General features: G+C 42.3%; 1 protein-coding gene across 2 annotated transcripts in view; it reads right to left on the bottom strand.

Annotated features, from left to right (window-relative positions):
* GZF1 (GDNF inducible zinc finger protein 1) overlaps nt 1–21,700 on the bottom strand; it is a 325,881-nt gene that overhangs the window by 91,813 nt on the left and 212,368 nt on the right. For both annotated transcript variants that reach the window (XM_044056372.1, XM_044056363.1), the window contains one exon: nt 21,512–21,669. In XM_044056372.1, coding sequence (XP_043912307.1) covers nt 21,512–21,669 — 158 coding nt within the window. The remainder of the gene's footprint in view (nt 1–21,511; nt 21,670–21,700) is intronic.

The raw sequence follows: 21,700 nt of genomic DNA, 5'->3' as shown, positions 1-21,700 counted from the left end.
CACTTACAGCTTTTCTGAAAGCCATCATCTGCAAGTGTGCATAATGTGTATGGTCTATCTAACTCATGCTAGAAAGACAAGGCCTTGGATAGCTAGTTTTATGAAATACTGCTTTACTTCCATTCTTGATAGAAAAATCCTTTCTCCCAATTTCTGTCACTAACTGAAAACCAACATCTTGATTATACAAGGCAATTTACATGCTACACCACACTGCTCTTCATATTCTGTAACCTCATGCGGCAACAAGTCAAAAATTTCTCCTAATGTCCTTCTCCAAGACAACTACCAAATGAGAAGCTAGTGCCCATGTCAACCTATCAATTCCAACAAGCTGAGTTTTGCTCTATCAATTTTATGGTATAAACAGTTGAAGCTCTATGACCCAGGCTACAGGGTTAAGGTGATTGCCAGACAATGGGGGAGACAGAAATGACAAGATTATGCTTACTTCTTCATCTATAAGGGAAGGAGAAAAATGCTAGGGGTGTACATGATGACATTTCCTGATTTCTGTTGTGAGTAAAGTGAAATTGCTGTAGCCAGTAACATGCATGTGTGTATGTGCATGCATGCATAAGTGTGTGTGCATGCTTTGTTAAACATTACCATGCTGGCAGATAACGCAGGGCGCTCATCTTGCAAACATGCTAATGTATCCCCACATACACTAACATATCCCAGCAGACCAAAAAAAAAGGCTGAGGGGGTGCAACCTTCAAATCATGCAAATGGGTGGAGTATATAGGAGCCCTACACACCCTCTCCTCTCCTAGATAAAAGATATCTCAAAGTCCCTAGTCCTTAAACCTGTCAGGCCTTTCTGACTTGAGAGAGGGGACCTGCCTGTCAAAGGGTCATACCAGGGTAAGCCCCTACCACAATGCCAGAGGAAGAACAAAACAAAAGGGTATTGTAGGTGGTTTGATGCCAGTAGTTATTGATCCTGCAAAGTCAGTTCTGCAGAAAACAAATCACTACTAACAGGAAAAAAAAAAGTTTTGCAGAGCAATTCCCACAAGAAACAGCAGTCCTGAAATCATGGAAACTGCTTTTGGCGTTATTCTTAGCACTTAGCAGACAATCACTCTTTCAAGACAGTTTCCATTCATCTCTCCAACACTGATATTAAACTTTCTGATTTGCAATTCCCTAACTCATTGTACTCCTCCCATTAGACTGGCTCATCATTATTATCATCATCATCATCATTCCCCTCCCCATATTCTACACAGGGTGAGGGTGTCATGTCAACTACTGCCACTTCTCATACCTTCTACATCAGTCATGCCTGACTGTCAAAAATCCGCTCTCACGCAAGCCATCCATTTGCTGGATGTCCTCATTTCTTCCTTTTCTTCCTCTCTCTCTCTTAAATCATCTTCATTAAATTGCTTTCTCCTTTCCTGCAGATGTACCTTAAACACCATAATGGGCTCTCCTTAATCTTCTCTGCAACTTGAGCTACTTTGATTTCAGCTCTGGTATCATCATTTCTGTGTCTGTCCCATACTGTGCTTCCTACACCTGCCAAAGGAACTTCATCTCCATCACCTTTAGCTTCCTCAACTGCTTTGTATTCAATGCCACGACAGTTTTGTACACTATTTTTCAGCTTTTTTAGCATTGCTCTATCACACACTACCCCTGATACTCTGCACCAGTTGGCTGCAGCCTTTCTGATTCTACATTTGACCTCCCTCATTCAGACCCCCCTTCTCAACTAACCCTCCAAGATACATGAAGCCGTTAACCTATTCCACAACCTTCATCCCTATCTCAGTTTTCAACTTCTAATTTCCTTTATTTGCTGCCATGACTGTCTTGCCTGTACTCAGTTTCAGCCTGCGCATCTTCTGTTTTGTATTACATTCCCCCCTATCATTTGCTGAAGTTCCTGTTCAGGGTTGGCTTGCAAAGCCACTTCTTCTACATACAGTAGTTTTGTTGACCTGTCCCCCTCTGACCAGTTTGCTAATGTAGTCTATCAAGAGTATGAAGAGAAGTGGGCTGAATCCGTCTGAGTCTGAACACTACTTGTCTTAATGAGTCTTTGTACTTGGCCTTGGACCATCACAGAACTGCCAAAATCATCTTTTGTGAGACCATGCCATATGCTTTCATCAAGTCAAGAAATACCCAGATGGACTCTTTCCTCATCTCTAGCTTCTTCTCTACTACTTCACTGCTTCATCTTTAAATCTGAACTGTTCATCCTCCATTTCACATTCTACTACAATGCATATTTATCAATTACCCTCTCCAGCACTTTTATGCAGTGTGGCAGGAGTTTGATACCTTTATTCTGTTGACAGTTGTGAATGTCCCCTTTTCTTGTACATTGGCACTAAAACTCCTTCAATCATTTGAGATGTGCCTTTCTCTCCATACTGCTATGAGTACCTTCAGGGGCTATTTCTCCCCTAACTCACTCTACATCTTGGTCATTCCTGAAATAACCTAATTTGAGCCTGCTGCTTTCCCTGACTTAATTTTCCTTATCTATATCTTCTTCTTGGGTGGTCTCCTCCTCCTTTCATTGTAGACTATGTTTGGGGCTGTACAGTTTTTGCATGTTTTTATTACATAGAAGCTGCTAGAAGTACTCCCTCCATTTAGTTTCTTTATGCCATTTGCTACCTCATGTTACAGAAGTTAGAAGAATGTCTCCAATACCTTGTTCTCTGCTATTACAACTGCTGTTAGTCAATCGGTATTCCTTCTTAGCCTGTTCTACCTTTTTTGTCTCCCACTTTTTCCTGCACTCTTTTCTTTTAATAACTTACTGGACTTCTGCATTCTAGTGAAAGCTGGACATAAAACCAACCAACCTGCCAAACATGAACTGAGAATTGCTACGCTTAATGTAGGTTCACTGACATGACGCAGCTTAGAAGTGGATGACATGATGATACGGAGGAGGCTGGACATCCTATGTATCCAAGAGATGAGATGGAAGGGCAGTGCAACAAAGCCACTTGGCTTGGGATCCAGACTCTACTACTCAGGTGGTGGACAGGCTAGAAATGGTGTAGGAATTGTGGTGAGACAGAGGCTTCAGAAGTCAGTGAGGGATATCATCAGAATTAATGAGACTCATGGCAATCAGACTCCAGTGTAATGATAGGGCAGTATTCATAATCTCAGCCTATGCCCCACAGCAGGGTTGTGATAGTGAGAAAAAGAGTGCATTCAGACAGCGGTTGTAGGACCTACTAGATAAAGCAGGACAACATGAATTGGTGTTGATAATGGGTGACTTAAATGCACATATCGGGACAGACAGAACAGGATATGAGGACTACCTGGGTCCACATGGGTGGAACAATAGGAATAAAGAAGGAGAAGCCATTCTAGACTTCTGTCTGGCAAATGGCTTGATAGTAGCCAACACATGGTTCAGAAAGAGAGAGAGTCACAAGATCACATACAAGAGTAGCCAACATGCAACTCAGGTAGACTTTCTCCTAGTAAGGAAAAGGCACTGGGGCAGAATCCATGACTGCAAAGTCATCCCCAGTGAAACAGTCGGTTCACAGCATAAACCAGTAGTCGTCACAATCAGCTGCAAGCAGTGGTCAGAGAAGGCTCTAAGGTCAACAGAGACCAGGCTGAAGACCTGGAAGTTGACTGGAGAGAAAGTACAGCAGTTCAAGGAATTACTCAGGGCTCTAGCACCCCAAGAAGAGGAGGAAATAGGTGGAGTTGAAGAAGAGTGGCAGCTCCTAAAAACAGCATGTGTTAGGACTACAGAAAAGATATGTGGCCGAGCCAGGTATGGAAATAAGGTACATAAGGAAAGCTGGTGGTGGAATGCAGAAGTGCAGGAAGTAATCAAAAGAAAGAAGGAATGTAGGAAGAAGTGGGAGATTGAAAAGACTGACCAAGCTAGGAAGGACTACTGGTTGGCTAACAAAGAAACTAAGAAAGAAGTTGCAATAGCAAAGAATAGGGCATCAGAGACACTGTACCAACTTCTGAAAAGTGACTCAGTAAGGGGCACAAAGAAACTATACCAGGTTGCAAGGCAAAGGCAGAAAGATAAAGAAGGTAGTCAGACACCCTTCATAAGGGATTCCAGCAACAACCTGCTTACCAGCCCACAGGACATCAAAGACAGATGGAAGGAGTATTTCCAGCAGCTTCTGAATGAAGAAAACCCCCACAGAAGCAGTACTGCCCCAGAAACAGCCTACAATGAGAGTAGAAGAGGAGCCCAGCTTAGAAGAAGTAAGAGCAGCACTAAGGAAAATGAAGTCAGGGAAAGCAGCAGGCTCAGATGAGGTCACAGCAGATATGATAAAGATGCTGGGGTGAGCTAGGGGACAAATGGCTCCTGAGGGGTACTAATTGCAGTGTGGAGAGAAAGGTGTATTCCAGATGACTGGAGAATAAGCATACTCGTGCCAGTGTACAAGAACAAAGGGGACATCCACAACTGTGGACAGTACAGAGGCATCAAACTCCTACCACATTGCATGAAAGTTCTGGAGAGGGTGATTGATAAACGGATACGCAGAATAGCAGAATGTAAGATGGGAGATGAACAGTTCGGATTCAGATCAGGATGCAGCACAATTGACCCGATGTTTGCATTGAGACAGATACTTGAGAAGAAACTAGAGAAGAGGAGAGAGTCAAACTGGGCTTTCCTAGACTTGGAGAAAGCATATGACAAGGTCCCAAGAAAGCCGATCTGGGCAGTACTGCGGCAGTTTGAAGTTCCAGAAACATTGGTAGAATTAGTACAGGCTATGTACAAGGACCCAGTGACTCAAGTACGAACAGTGTTTGGCCTCACTGAGGGGTTCCCAGTGGGAGTGGGTGTACACCAGGGTTCAGCTCTGAGCTCACTGCTGTTCATACTGGTAATGGACTACATCAGCAAACAGGTTGGAGGGGTCAGAGCAACAAAGCTGCTGTATGCAGACGATGTGGCAGTACAGGCAGACTTTGATCTAGAACTTCAGCAAAGGATAGGAGAATGGAATGCAAATCTGAAGGCACATGGGATGAAACTAAGCACAGATAAAACAGTGGTAAATGGCAGCAGATTGGGGAAATCAGAAGAAGCTGAGAATAGAGATAGATGGGAAGATAGTGGAACAGGTAAACAGCTTCATGTATCTGGGAGGGGTGGTTGAGGAGTAGGGTAGTCTGAATGAAGAGGTCAAAGCTAGAATCAGAGGGGCTGCAGCCAAATGGCATAGAGTATCAGGTGTAGTACATGACAGAAGAATGCCAAAGAAGCTGAAAAGTAAGGTGTACAAGACAGTGGTGCGACCAGTACTACTGTATGGCACAGAAACCTGGGCAGTAAAGGCAGAACAGTTGAAGAAGCTAGAGGTGATGGAAATGAAGTGCCTGAGAAAGGTGGTAGGATGCACACTGCGGGACAGGCGAATAAATGAGGACATAAGAGCAGAAGCCAAAGTAGCTCCAATTGCAGAAACGATCAAAGAAAACAGATTACGATGGTATGGGCACATGTGTAGAAAAGCAGAAGACAATCTGTTGAGGGAGATTTGAGACAGACAGGAAGCAGATAAGAGGAAGCGAGGGCATTCAGCAAAGAGGTGGATGGATTGTGTGAAAGAAGATCTGCGACAGTCGGGCATGAGTGTTGAAGAAGGCAGGAGAGTGGCACTGAATCGAGAGAGCTGGCGACAGTTAATACGATACCCCGACCCCATGTAAATGGGCAAAAGCGGATGATGATGATTCTGCATTCTATCACCACTTTTCCTTATGTACCTTATTTTTGTACCTGGTTTGGCCACGTATCTGTTCTATAGTCTTCCATTATGCAGTTTTGAGATGCTGCCAATCTTCTTCAACTCCACCTATTTTCTCTTCTTCCTGAAATGCCAGAGCCCTGATTATTTACTTGAACTCTATCTACACTCCAGTTAAGCTTCCGGTCTTCAGCCTATATACACATTTTTTAACTTTAGAGCCTTCCCTGACCACTGCTTGCAGCTGACTGCAGCTACCACTCTGCTTTCTTGCCATGCCTAAATGTTTACTAGCTTACTATTCACTGGCAAAGACAAGTGAACAGTGATTAAAATTTCAAGCAGGATCCCCATTCACATTTATTTTTTCCCTAACTAGGAATACCTCTCAGCTGTCAGAATTTTACAGAATGTCCAGATTTTTGCCTCATATATTTGGTCTGTCCCTCATAAAACGTGTGGCTTTCTGGCAAATCACTGAGGACTATAGTCAATAAATGCCAAACAATTCAGTTTCAGACTTCATACTCTTCAACTTTCTAAGAGCAATATTTACAATTTGTCCATGATTTTGCGCCTTTGCCCCCACATCTCCATTATTTTTGGCTTTGTCCAAAATGTCTGTTCTAAGCAGTTGAGATGGATGAAAACTAGTATAGTTTCTTTACCTTTGCAGAGGATTAACCCGAGCAGAGTTGAACAGTGACAGCAGCCCTAACCCTCTTCGCATTCTACTTTTAAGTTAACATCTTACAATGCTAAACAGGTTCATTCCCGTTTCATTAATGAGGCAGAAATCCTCACCTACCACATCAGGTAAGCAGAGGTATTTTCTAAGAATAATTCAGAACAAATGCAAGAAAAAAAGAATATTGGGTACTTGCATATCATCGCAACCAGATTTCTACAAGTCACTCTTCATATATTCACATGCCCTTCACATGCTGACAAATGTATTAATGTTATTTTCTGAAATGTGATTCATTACACTCTTCTTTACTTTTCCTTTAGAAACCTTTATAAACTTTTATTCCTGAAATAAATATATATATATATATATATATATATATATATATATATATATATATATATATATATATATATATATATATATATATGTATACACATATATAGATATATATTTTTTTTCTTGAGAGTAGTGTGTCCGGCAGTAATGCAGCCCTGCCTGTTGTAAGACCCCAACGACTTTTACTCATTCATGGATGGGAGCTATTTAAAACAAGTTTTTAACTCCATGACATCAGTTAGGCACAGTGTTATGTTTCTGTACAGAGAACTGCATCCTCATTTATGAAAACGTAAGGGAAATGTGTAACGAAATTAACAAAGTGGATCATGTGTTTGGAATGGGAAATTGCCACTTAATCCACTTGCCGGTGAAAGCCGTTATCCTAAACATACCTGTCAAGTGTCAACAATTGTGCACAAAGTCTTGTTTTTGTATTATGTTTGTCTGTTACATGTATGCTCTTCAAATAATTATGGTAATGCAAGCATGTTATTCGAGCAACTAAGTTTATAAGGCCAGTATTTACAAATCTATCTCCGGTTTTAGGCATTTGTCCTTTGTTTTTGGCTTTGTCTGGAATTCTTTTAACAAAAAAGGTGAGAAATGTGTCGTAACAATATTACCCTGCGCAAGAAGTATGTGACGGTCTGATCATCCCGAAATAAAATCACTTTGGATAAATACATTTATACTACAGATATTGAAATTCATTATACTTAAAACACATACATAAACCGATATCTTCTGCTAGCGCTGGGAAATAGAATATGAGCTACTGAGTTGTATGGAATGTGGTTGCGATAATATGCAAGTATTGAATATTGTGCTGAAGTTCAGAATGTGTAAGCAAATAATGCATGCCACTAGGAGTTCCTTAAGTTCCACCAATTGGGAATTATCAGCCTTTTATTTCCACTACAATGTTCCATGTAACTATCTTTGGTTCTTTTTCTCTGTTATACATGCTATATTGTACCGCTTTAACTTTGTCATCTGATGTTGACTTTTTAATTACTTCTCTCTCAATTTCTCAAAGGCATACAAAACAAAAGTCTGGAATGCTTTATCTGTAGCCCTCTCAGACAGTTCTGCTGTGCATTTTTTTGAAACAAAGAGGGCTATAAAACTGTACAAAATACACCGGCTAAGGCCTTAACTTTCAACATTAAGGGGATATTCCCCTTTCTTGGTCACTTCTTCAGATCCCCATATGACCTCACCAATAACTTCTAAAAGTATGTACAGATTTTGCTACATTATGAACTGTTTACTCATAATCATTTGTTTTGTGTCCTCTTGTTTCCAATGTCCTCTCTTCCAAAAGTCATTTATTTTCCAAGTGCACTGTTCCACCTTACACAGATTTAAAGTTGCATTTCTGAAAAGTCCATAACTTTACTGCATCTCACTTTATCACTTTCCTTAGAGCTCCACTAAGAATGGACAGATCAAGCCATTGTAAATGTCATCAACCATCACCTCTTCTCTGAGAGGGTTCCCATCTGCTTTCTGAACAAATTACTGTCTAGACCACCACTCTAGATCTTGCTTCAAGGATGTCTAACTTGGTGAATCTCAAGTGCAGGTATGTCAACCATTTCTACTGAAATCTAGAAAATGTAGAGTCATAAATGTTCTCTGGCAACCTGCTTTGGTCATCCTGTAAACAATTCCAATGTTTGCCAGATGGAACTTTAAGATATATAATGTTGGTTCAATGGCACACAGTCTGTCTGTGCTGCTAGTGAACCAAGTTTGGGAATGGAGTCATCAGAAGGGCTGAATGGAGGGACAGAAAGAAGCAGCTAGATCTCCAATCTTGGGGGGGGGGTAGAAAAGGTCCAATCTTTATGTGCTCTCTGATGGAGACCAGGAAACTCACAGGTCATCCACTTATGATTACAGGGGGACAGTAGCAATGCCTCTAACAACACTGCACTAGTCAGTCTTTAAAGTACAGACTTAAGGATGATGGCTCCTCGTTCTATGCACTCATGCAACACCCCCAGTGGATACCCCACTCCCTGGGGATTACAAAAAAATTATGTTCAAAGTAGACTTCTCAGGAGTCAGGGAGCTCACTGTACAAAGGATTACATCAAGGGATCTGGGGTTTGCACACATATGGAAGCCAGGACAACAGTTGTACAGAGCCAGGAAGTGCTGCATCCCAGAAAAAGGGAATACAGACTAAGTAAAGACAGAAATAAGGAAAAATAAGTCAGTATGAATATCTACACAGAAGAGCATATGGAAATAGTCATGCAATGAGAACTATCGTTCATTTTGCTTCCCAATTTAATCTGTTTATTTGAATTTTGTTAAGCTTGTACTAAGATGTCATCTAGCATACAAAATTTTATTTAAGCTTGTACTAAGATGCCATCTAGCATATAAATGTTATTTATGTACTGCTTTCATTTAACATGACAGTCTGACTGGGCACAGGACCCATTTTCAGCACAGGCCCGAAGAGAACAGCTCCAAAGTAACATAACAATAGACTCTGACACAACATTAAATGAAGATATTGGAGAGCAGTTATTCTAGTATGGAATTTAGCATTACATAATTGAAAAAGCATGCTGTCAGTTGTACTTGCAGGTTTCTACTAATGCTTTACGTCTTACAGCAGGAGTGATGTATATTATAACTGAGCAGAGTAATAGCTGGAGAGGAGAGAAGAGATAGATTACACAGCTGCCACGGCCAGGAGTTGAATAGGTATGATTTTAGCTGTAGGTTAAAGGACTTCAGTGAGGACTCTTGTCTTAATGACAGGGGAATGGGATTCCAGGTTTTTTGACACTACATGAGATTACAGGGGAACAGCCAGCAGAGTTGTTAGGTTTCTACATAAGTAGTAGGGCTTTGTCAGGAGAGCCCAAAATTCTGAATGAAGTTGTATGAGGTTAGCTTGTGACAGAGAGTCATTAGGTTTGTGCATATGATTGTGGATAATAGGGAGTTGAAATGAGCTGGTAGGGTAATACAAGCCATTGGATATCTTTAGGTGCCAAGCAATGATGAGATCTATGGGGAAGGCTGGCTGCAAATTTAGCAATCTTGTTTTAGCACTTCAAGCTTTTTGAGCTGAGTTAGATGGACGTTTGTAAGTAAAGGTGGAACATGCAGTAGTGTAGGCAAAAGGAGGGTAGCTGCAATATGAAGTCTAGCATTTCTGGATAGAAAAGTTATTACTCAACAGAGACTACTTAATTTCTGGAGATATTGTTTCACTGTATGTGGACAACAAATTTTAAGTCCTGGTCTATATGAACTCCTAATAATTTGGTGTGGGTGATGAGTTCTATTTTGGTGTTATTACAGGAGGTAACCGTGAAGGAGGACTTTGCCGCAAGGTGTATGGTAGTGAAGAGAGCTAGTTTGGATTTACTGGGGTTGAGTAACAGCTGGGAGGAAGTCGACCAGTTTTCTACAGAAGGGAATAATTCCTGGGACAGCTTTTGTAGAGTGAAGTTTTTTTTGCTGTGCAGATGATGGATGAGTCATGTGTGTACTGTACTACAGTGGCATTCTTGGTTGTCAGGGTAAGTTAATTAACAAAGATGCTATAAAGGATGGGCCTTAGTATGGATCTCTGCGGGACTCCCAACAGCTAAAGGAAAAACAGATGAGATGTCAGTGAGCTATTTCATTGCCTGGAGTCTCTAGATTAGAGAGTTTTTTGTAAGAGTACAGAGTGTGATTCTGTGTCAAATGCGTTACAGGGATCAAGAAAGAGAGCAGCTACATGGTCACCTTCATTTTTTTTTGCGTTAACAGAACTGGTAAAGCTTAGGAGGGTGGTGGCAGTAGAAACTATGCTGTGAGAGGGAGATGTGTGCATTTTGTGCGTGTGTGTAGAGTTTGGTTCTAAGCACACTAAGTATTTTTGACAAAGGGGAGATAATGGCAATAGGCCAATAGTTGGTGAGCTCAGCAGAATGACCACTTTTGTGGAGGGGGGAGGGGGATATATCACAAACATTATCCTAAAACCGAACTCCAAGCAGTTATAGTTACCACCGCTGCCAGAGCCATTCCTGTCGGTATCACAGACCAGCAGTTCCCCACAACTTCTGTAGCCAGCCTGACCGAGATGGGTATTTTAAGACAGTACAATTGTCTCATGCTGTCTGACTACCATTTATTACTTGTACAGCATAGCACAGTGTGCGAAAGATGTACATATATATATATATATATATATATATATATATATATATATATATATATAAAATGTCCTTAGAGGCAGAAATCTCACACAGTAAACTCAGACACAAAAATTGTCAGCAGTACATCACACATGACACCTCTTCAAGGCCATCACAATACACATAATCTGTCATATACTGAGGTTCTAAAGTATTAGCTTGCCTAAACCTCAAAGACCTTCAAAATTCAACACAGGAATAAACCACACTCAGCAAGTTAAGCCTACCTCTTCACATAACACAAAGGGTCCTAAAGTCACAGGTGCGGAGTCTGTAAGGCAGGCATCGACCCAACTAAACTTTCTTGCTATAGGGGACTCCACTACAGATGTGTGCGTCTCTTACCAGACTAAGCAAGGAAAGAGTGACAGTTAGTTGCTTGTCTAGTGCTAGGATCCATCACATCATGCATGCACTCAAGTCCATGAACAAGTATCAGTATGACTGCCAGCTGGCAATGGCTTGAGGCGTACCTTCCTGGATTATATGAAGACACATTGTAGAGCTCTTAGACTGTGTGTCCAAGGCAGGCATGAGCCTAGCATTCAGCAGTATTCTACCCTCTCCAAGGATGATGCTGCAATATGAGCAAAAAATAACAGACTTCGATAATTGGTTTAGTTTTTGGTGTCATTCAAAGGGGGTCCAATATTTGTCAGCATGGGAGGATATGATCGACAGACCATCTTGCTTCACCAGGAATGGCCTGCATTTATCCCCTCTTGGGTTTATCCCCTCTTGGGTTTCGACTATTGACAAGGACACTGTCCACACCCCCATAATGCCTTGTTTTAGGCAATGCCAACCTGATAAACTTACCAACATAAACAAGCAAGCGGAAATATGAAGTTGTTACTGATGAAAGCTAGGAGCCTAAACAAGAAACTCTACTCCCTACAAGCAGTTCTCACACTGGAGGGCACTGACATCTGTGTAGTGAGAGAGACATGGTTTAAAACAGCAGGGATCACTTCTGCTGTGCAGGACTATAATGTCTTCCGTACATTTAGACCAACTACTGTGTATGGGGGAAAATGGTGTAGGTGTCTCACTCTACATTCAGAAGAAACTCACATCAAGGCAGGTGCAGTGGCATAATGCACTAGAGCTGCTTCACGTCCAACTAACGATCAGAAAGGTTCCATACCATATATTAGCTAGCTAGAGAACAGCCTCTAGGACGCAAAAATACAACAATACCTATCTACAGGAAGTAGAATCATTCAGTATTAAATACCAAACCATTTTCCTAGATCATCTAAACTATCCAACTACACACTGGGAAACCTACAAAACCATTACTCCACAAGCACAGAGATTCCTGGACTTTGTCAATAGAAATGTCCTGGAACAATTAGACAAAGTACCCACAAAGGGGAATAAAATCTTGGATTTTGTCCATACTAATATGGAAGCATCTTGCACCATCCCTTGTGTATCATCACTTGTCTGATCTGACCACAAAGCAGTATCCTTCAAAATAAAACTGAAATCCAGAGATTCCTTCCACCCAAGGTACCTTTAGAAATTTATTCAAGATAAGTAACCTACTCCTAAGTGATACAATGGCAAGCTTCAAATCTGCAACAAATTCAGTTAACTAAACCAAACATGCACAAACCTACACTATCACACTACATTAGCATGTAACAGCTGCATAGATGCAGCGGTATCCCATTGGGACAAGTGCAATGCAAACCCCAGAAACAAGCCCACCTGGTGGAAACACAACATCAACAAGCTTTATAAAAGGAAAATTTTGACCAAAAATAAGAGTAATCCCCATTGGGACAAGTGCAATGCAAACCCCAGAAACAAGCCCACCTGGTGGAAACACAACATCAACAAGCTTTATAAAAGGAAAATTTTGACCAAAAATAAGAGTAATCCCCAGAATGTTACAGCCCTGGTCACTAAAATAAACAACTCAGGGGCTTAACAAAATCCACCAAAGCCAAGTTTGAGGATGAAATAGCTACCCATGCCAAAGAAAATCACAAGGCATTTTTCAGTTATTTTCATAATCTCAAAAGTACAAGAGGAATGCACTGAGCTGATTGTGAACAACACTGTCTAAACTGAAGTGGAAGATATATCAAACCTACTGGCCAATAAATTTACCTAGACTCCCCCACTCCCACTTGTCCCTCAAGATATTCCTGTCTTGCCTCCAGCCATCATACAAGCCCAAGTCCTAAAAGTGCTATCAGCATTGGTGGGTCCTGACAATATCCCTGGATGCATCTTAAATAACATAAAAAAGAAATTATGTACTTACCATAATGTTCCATCTGTGTTGTCAGTCTTCATTTATCCTTGACATATGGGACGTGGTTTCATTACATCAGCTCATGATAACCAAAAACCTCAGATCGAGTTTGGAGCTATAAAGGAAGACAAGGAAAAGTAGTCCTACAAAAACTGAACAGGCTATGTCCAAGGTCATACATGAAATAACAGATAACCAGGACTACAGTCCGTTCCCTCTGGGAATCTGGAGGAGGGCAGGGTGTCAAAGATAAATGATAATCAACAACACAAATGGAACATTATGGTAAGTACATAACTTCTTTAACTGATGTTGTCAATCTTCATTTATCCTTGACGTATGGGACAGAGTTCTCAGCTATCTTGTACCTCAAAAGGCCTTATGGAAGGATATTCCTGAGCACCATAGAACCAAACGATGCTCTTCCCTTGGAAACCAGGTCCACTTTTGTAATGAGTGATAAAGGTATGTGGAGCAGGCCAGGTTGCTGCTGCACATATTTCACCCATGGAAGCCTTTGAGTGGAAAACAACAGATGTGGGTATTGCCCTTGTAGAATGCACTCTCACTGGGGATGGTAATTGGAGGTTTTTCTTGCAGATAAAGCTTATGCATTCCCTTAACCACTTCGATAAAGTGACCTTTGAAACTGGTTTACCCTTGGATGGACCTGAAAGGAAACAAATAACTGGTCAACTTTCTGAAGTCTTTAGTTCTGCTGAGATAAAAACGCAACTGTCTGTGAACATCTAGTAAGTCTACAAAATATTCTCCCTTGTTAGAAAAATTAGGGAAAAAGACTGGTAAATCAACAGCTTGATTAATGTTAGTTTTGGATAACACTTTTGGAAGAAAAGATGGGTTGGTTCTTGATAACATACTGCCCTTATGAAAAATCTAAGAAGGGTCTGAAGATAATGCACGCATCTCTGGAATTCTTCTGGCAGACACAACTGCTACCAACAAAATGGTCTTCCATGAAAGAAACTTCAAGCCACAAGTAGCCGCCATAGTAAGATCCCAGGGGATGAGAGGGTCTCTATAAGGTGGTTTTAACATCAAGGTTCCTTTCAGAAAAACTTTACGCAGCCTATGTGAGATTAATAAATGCTCAAATGCTCTTCAAAGCTGTCATGGAAGTTAGAAATAGCAGCAAGATGAAATTTGATGGTAGAAGCAGAAGCTCCCTGTTCAATTAGCATAGCCAAAAATTCTAAAACCTATTCGACTGGTGCCAAAAAGGGATGAATACCATTATCATGTGCCCAAATAGAGAACCTTTTCCACTTACTGTGGTAGAGCTTCCTAGTGGAAGGCGTATGGGAAGCCAAAATAAGTTTTTGAACTGGAGTGGATAAGTTATTTTGCCTGGCAATCAATGGAACTGGAGTAACCAAGCTGTAAGCTTGAGATTTTTTAGACTGGGGTGAACTAGTCCCTGTTGATTGGACAGGAGGTCTGGATCTGGGTCCAGAGTCCATGGACGTTGAAGTAGTTGAGGACAAAGAAAGGGGAACCAAACTTGGTGAATCCAGAATGGAGCAATGAGAATCACCTTGCACTTCAATCGTATGGCTTTCTTCAAGAACATAGGTATTATTGAAACGAGGGGGGAAAAGGCATACAGTAGTCCTGAGGACCAATCATGAAGGACAGTGTCTCTCAGGGACTCCCCCCGAGGGAGGGATTAGGACAAAGTAGCTGCTGCACTTGTTCAGGGGTGATGCAAACAGGTCACAGCAGAGATGAAAAATCTCCTTCGCCACTCTGGAATTGAGACCACTTGTGAGGCAGGAGGATGCATCTACTCAGCTTGTTCGCTATCACACTCTAGCTGCCCGGTATGTGCGTTATCAGATTCTTGACATTGGGGATAGGACTTGGTTCTGCCCTGTCTGTTGATGTACCAGACTACTGACATGGTGTCTGATTGAACTGCAATCATTCCTAGAGGGAGGGCAGCTTGGAGGGTTTACACCGCTAAGGGCACTGCCCTCAATTTCAGAACCCTGATATGCAGATTGGCCATCGGGGACCAAGTGTCTTGGACTGTTCTGCCCAGATAATGCCCCCCACCCCATCAGGGAGGCGTCTGTGGTCACAATGGCTTAAGGTTGGGGTGAAACAAATGGTTGTCCTAAAGGAATTTCCTCTGATTTCATCCACCAGGATAAGTCCCTTTTTGCAGCGGTTGATGATTCAGATGAGATGTGTCAAGGGGTGAGTGAGGATTAACCACTGAGAGGCTAGAAGCCACTGCAGAATTCTCATGTGAAATCTTGCTAGCGGAACCAGTGTGATGGCCGCTGCCATGGATCCTAGAGCCTGTAGAACTAATAGAGCAAGTATGTTGTCATTGGAGAGAACAACGTCTATCTGGGAACTCATCTTCTGCAATCTATGAAGAGGAAAGGAGGCTATGCAAGAGGTTGTATTCAGCCAGGCTCCTATAAACTCCAAATGTTGAGCTTGACTTGGTTGGGATTTGATATGATTCACTGTTATACCTAGACGAGTACAAGTATGTAGAATAAAATCTCTTTCTGTTCTAGTGGATGCCTGGTGGGAGCGGTAATGAGCCAGTCATCTAAATATGGAAACACCTGGACTCCGTACAGTCTTAAGTGAGCTGCTACTGCTGCCATACACTTGGTGAACACCCAGGGGGCTGTGGTGAGACGAAAGGGCAGAGCACTGAACTGACAGTGATTAGCTTCCAGCTGGAAGCAGAGGAACCTCCTGGAGTGCTTGTCCATTTTTATGTGGTAATATGCATCCTGGAGATCTACAGAGCACATCCAAATGTCTTTCCCTAAGAAGGGGAGAATAGACAGAACTGTGACAATCTGAAATTTTATCTTCTGAACAAACTTGTTCAAAAGGCTGAGATCCAAAATTGGTCTCCAGTCCCATCTTTTTTGCACCATATAGAACCTTGAGTAGAATCTGGATCCTATCTGGTCTGGTGGGACTTCTTGGATGACTATTTTTTCTAGCAGCTTTTGAATTCCCAGAGCTGTCTGATCCCTCTGATTGGGTGGAACATCAGGGATTTTCTTCCTGTTTTTGGAGTGAGAATGAAGGGAATGTAGTATCCTCTGGCAATGATCTTTAACACCCAAGTATCTGTGGTTATTTGTTGCCAAGCTAGTGAGTGCAAGGATAGTCTTCCCTTGACTGCCTCCACAGGCAAGCAATCGGGCCTCCCTTCAGGAGCACTGGTAGCGTTTCCCTGAGAATGAATCTCTGGAACCCTGATTTTGTGCCCACCTCTGCCGCAAGGTCGGCGTCTTCCATTATAGCACTCCCCTCTGCCCCAAGGGGAGTCACTGCCACGTGTGTCCTGGAAAGGTCCTTAGGTTTTCTTGAACCACATCTTTCTGCTCCTCTGGTTCCTGGAATAGGAGCGTTGGGGAGCAGATGAACGTACGTCCATGGCAGACAGGGTCTTTCCATCCTTTTCACTCCTGCCAAGGTATCACTGACTTTGGGGCCAAAATGGGAAGATCCGTCAAACAAAGCATTGATGAACGACTAATTAAATGGCTCTGCAAATTCACGCAAGTGCATCCAGGCATGCCTCCTTATAACTACGCTAGAACCCCCTGCCCTAGTCGTCTCTTCAGCTGCATACGCAGTAAGCCATATGGATGAGTTATAAATAGATTCCAGCATGGCAAGCTGGGAGGCTACTTTGCCCTGTACCTCTTCAGACACAGCTCTTGCAAGGGTATCGGAGAAGCTCCTTAATCAGATCCCTCTGAAGTCTCATGAAGTGTGCCATGAAGTTCAACAACCATAAGGCAAAGGTCAGAGAAGCATACACCCACTTCCCAAACCTGTCCATCTCCCTGGACTCTCGGTTAGGGGAATGAACGGTGGAACACTCTTCAGCAAGTTCTTTCTTCGGGGCAGCCGCAACCACCATGGCCCAAAACTGATGGTCCTCTGGCTATGAAAGGATCTTGTCTGGTCTCCTTGGGATTGGTTCTACAGAGTCAGAGGCCTTCCATGCCCTCTGTGTGATCAACTTAATGAGATAGCACATGGGGTCACCCAAGAGGTAGATGGGTAAGCACCAAAAGCTTGCAGGTACACAGACTCCTCTGAGGAAGGGTATTTGGGCTTCCAGCCACCCCTCTGCTTTAATATTTCAAGAAAGTCTCAAAGGAGACATCTTCTGGGGTGAGTGGGGGGAACCCTCCCAGTCATCAAAGTCAGTGTCCTCTGTGACAGATGGTGTTTCCTCTTACACGTCCTCTTCTGGGGCACCTCCTCAGTGGGAAATTCTGTGGAGGACTTGGAAGAGGTAAGGCCCTGTACAGGGTGACCTGCAGCTTCGATGTTCACTGTCCACCTGTGGAGATTGGTGGAAGCTGTGGACAAGATGGAATCCTGGGAAAAAATGCTCAGATTGTGAAGGAACTGGCTGAGAACCTGCAGACGCCAAGGCCCTCTCCATGACCTGGAAGCCGCACCCCCCCCCGAAGAGGGATGGGAGCCCAGAATTGGGAAGGACAACCTCAGAACCGTGGTCCCACCCTGCTCCGAGGAGACTGCCATCAAGGTTGAATCCAAGGCAGAGCCACAAACTTGGCAGTGGAGCTATGACCCCAGCAGTTCATCTCTTCCGAAGGAGCCGAGGAACTCAGGGCAGACACTGGAGCTGAAGGCATAAGACCTGTTGGCACCAGAACAGCCAAAACCAGGAAAATCGGAGTTGTGGTCTACAACACCTTAGTGGAGGTTATAGGCGGAATGTCTGGTGGAGTCCTTGGAGGGAAAGTTCCATCTTCAGAAGGGAATGAAACCTGGGAAGAGATTGAAACCCCCTAGCCACGAGGAGCTGATCCACCAACCTCACGATGTCTACTTCCATCAGACTCCCAAAGGAATGGACAAAAAAATGTTGATGGAGACTCCGACCTCTCTAAAAAGGAGCTTGGGAAGGTGTCCCACAAAAGGAACTATTAAGGGGGAATATTTAGTTCTGGGAACCAAAATTAATCCGGTTTCCAAAGCTGATGACAGCACTGTGGAAGGAACCGGTTCCAAAAACAGAAGGGACCAGCGCTGAGGAAGGGGAAGTGCTGTGGTGATTGGCACTGAGAACTGAGGTGCAGATCACTACAGTTGGTACCGATGAAGTGGGTTCCATAGATTTTTTTGGCTGATAACTGGTTCCGCAGAGTGTGTCGGAACCAAAGAGTTAGGTCTCCTGTGTGCCAGGGCCGAGGGGACACCAGCACCAGGAGACTCCTCTTTTCTTCATGTTCAACCTTAGAGGAAGAAGATGGTGAAGATCTGATTTTGAAATCCTAGGCTGACTGAACAAAGCCTCAAACAATATCTTAATCAGACCTTTCAAGATCGTTTTGTTCTTTCTTTCTATGAAGACCTGGTGGCTAAAAACTTGACAAATAGCACAATCCTCTTGTACATATGCCAGGCCCAAGCAGTAAACACAACAGGAATACCCATCAGAAATTGTCATTTTTCTTCCACAACCACAACATTGTTTAAAGCCAGTTCTTCCTTTACTTTTATCTGCCATCTTGACTGGTTAAAAAAAAATCAATGGCAGAATATACTCACACAACCTAGAAAGAAGGAGAAGAAAGTGAAAGAGGGGACAAAACGGGCTACCAACAATGGTAGGCCAGAACTACTAAGAGATAGGGACAAAAGGGATAGTGCTACCAATGATGGTAGAACATATACCACAAAGTAAAAAGGTAAACAAGTACACTCATACACTGTAGTCAGATTTTTCCTTTGGTGAAACAGGAAAAACTATTAACAATGGAAGGCAAGAACACCGAAGTGTAATACAAACAGAAGAAGAAAGTTAACTGGGTAGAAAAAAAGGTTTAAATAATAAAAAATAATGACATTACACTTAGCTCAAAGGCAGTTTGGATGACACATCTTAAGTAGAAGAGTGGCAAACGAGATCTGAGGCAATCTAGGGAGGGGCATTCTGGATAGGGACTAAGCTCGAGAGTTTTTGGTTCTCACAAGCTGTCGCAATGGTTGAGCTGGTTCTGAGAGCCGGAACAGGGTCCCATACATCAAGGATAAATGAAGATTGACAACATCAGATCATGATTTAGTCTCACCCTTAACACTGTTCAATCTCAGCCTACATACAGGTTTTGTAACCAAGCGAATGGAGAACAGCTACAGCCATTCCCTACATAAGGGAGGACCTTCCACAGACTCAGGCAATTACAGACTCATAAATCTGACCAGCCTCATATGCAAAGCCATGGAAAGACTAACCCATCTCAGTTTGGATTTGTCAAGGACAGGGCATGTTAACTCAATCTGGTGGATTTTATTTTTTAAAAGGTCACCAAAGCAATGGATGAAGGCAAAACGGTACACACCACATGCCTCGCCCTGGCCAAATCTTTTGACAACTCCCCACTTAGGCATAACAGAAAAGCTAAATAAACTGAGAATAAACCCCCATGTCACCCTCTAGATTATCAACTGGCTCACAGATAGGATGCAGAAAATCAAATTAGGAGAAGGTGCCTCCACAAAGAGACCAAAGCATAAGAGGAGTCCCCAGGGTTGTGCAGAGACCTCTCCTGCTTGGCGTCTACTTTTCTGAAGTAAAAGCAAACACCAAAGGGCTTTGGCACACCAAGTTTGCAGATGACTGCAGGCTAGGAGCAGTCACTGAATTCCCAACTGACTTTGCCATCCTGCAGGAAGGTTTGTCCCAAATAGAGAACTGGTTCCAAAATAATGGAATGAAACTAAATGCCAAAAAAAATGCATTATTCTATCCTTTAGGAAGTAATCTATCCTAGGGAACTACCACAGTAACAAAACACCGCTAAGAGTCGACCCAGTTGTTCAGATTTGACAACTTATGTGGACAGCAGCCTAACTTTTGAACAACATGTGTCCAATGTTCTAAGAAAATCCTTCTATATTGCACAGCTTATAAACAAAGGGACTGTGACTACATCTAGCAATGCAGTTAGAATAATTGAATATAAAGCCCGAATTAGCATGTACCTGTTCAAACACATGCAACAACTGGAATGGCCACAGAGATAATTTACTAAAACGTAAAAAGCCTAAACATGTCTTATATGGACTGATGCAAAGCCCTTTCACTAAACTTGGTATCCTACTGACAGCTAAGAGGTGACTCGTGTCTGGCATACATGGCATCCTCTGACCCATTACTGAGAGATCTACTACACATCAGCAAGTCAAATGGCATCAGAAGTACTCTGTTTAGGGATATAACTCTTTAATGCAACATCAACATAAAAGTTTGGAGGGATAGGCAATATCTCGCAGAGGACACCAGTGCTCTGAACAGACTCCTTTATTCACATAAAACAAAGTTCACCCCTGTCCATATACAAGCGCAACTTAGACTTATGGATAGGAAACAGAAAATTTACCCCAGACTGTCCCCTGTACTACAAATGGACAGAGGCAGCTCCTAAGTGCTTTATCCTATGCATGTATCCCCTCAAATTATATACAGTATGATCCCAGTTATTCTCATTAGGGGTAATATAGAATTTTCGACCGTGGGATTAGTAAGGCCAATCTCTAACCAAACAGGGAAACTGGCCAAGCTTAAAATGCCCGTCAAGGGCAGCTAGCCTAGTACTTACTTATGAACCAATGTAGCATTTTTTTCCATGAATGGGGTACACAAATTAATCTATCAATGTATATTATCAGAATTGAGATGGGTAAGCTATGGCTCCTACTGCAGATTTTAGATATTCACCAAGTAGGTTGTCTTGTGCTAGGGACGTGGATTTTAGTTTTAGTAGTAGCTTTTTGACTGTAGCTGTACAGACTGGTTGGCGAGAGAGACAGTATGGGGGGTACTGAGGTCTCCATTGCTTTGTGGGTATTTTACACTTAGTGTTACTGAGTAAAGAAGAGACAGAATTAATAAAATTAGAGTTGCACTTTTTAGCCACATTTGAAAAGCTATTATATTTAAGTGTTGGAGAGGGTTGTGTTGAATGACCAAGGTTTATGAACTTTCAAGTGATATGAGGGTAAACAAGGAAACTTACAACTAGCATCTCATAAAATTCTAACATATCAATCACACATTACGCAAACTAGCATAGTAAACATTAACTGCATAAATGATGCATTAAAAACTCAAGGCTATTAACTGTGCATTTACAACAAGAAATAATTTTCATTTCTTTAAATAGAAAATCTGGGCTTTCTGCTAGTGTGAAACAAATGAAGAGTAGCTTACAGAAGTGTGACGCCGGAGTGTTGACTTGTCTGTAAATGTTCTTCCACATGCATTGCACATAAACGGCTTCTCTCCAGTGTGAATACGATGATGCCGTTGCAAAGCATTAAGCTGGGTAAATTGTTTACCACACTGATCACAGCAGTAAGGTCGCTCACCTAAACAGCAAAGCAAAAGAAACAATCTTAC

This window comes from Protopterus annectens, chromosome 1.part2, assembly GCF_019279795.1.
Source record: "Protopterus annectens isolate FY-2018-M chromosome 1.part2, PAN1.0, whole genome shotgun sequence".
In the NCBI taxonomy this organism is placed as follows: Eukaryota; Metazoa; Chordata; order Ceratodontiformes; family Protopteridae; genus Protopterus; species Protopterus annectens.
Note: the sequence above shows the minus strand (reverse complement) of the source record. Positions and strands in the feature narration are given on the sequence as shown.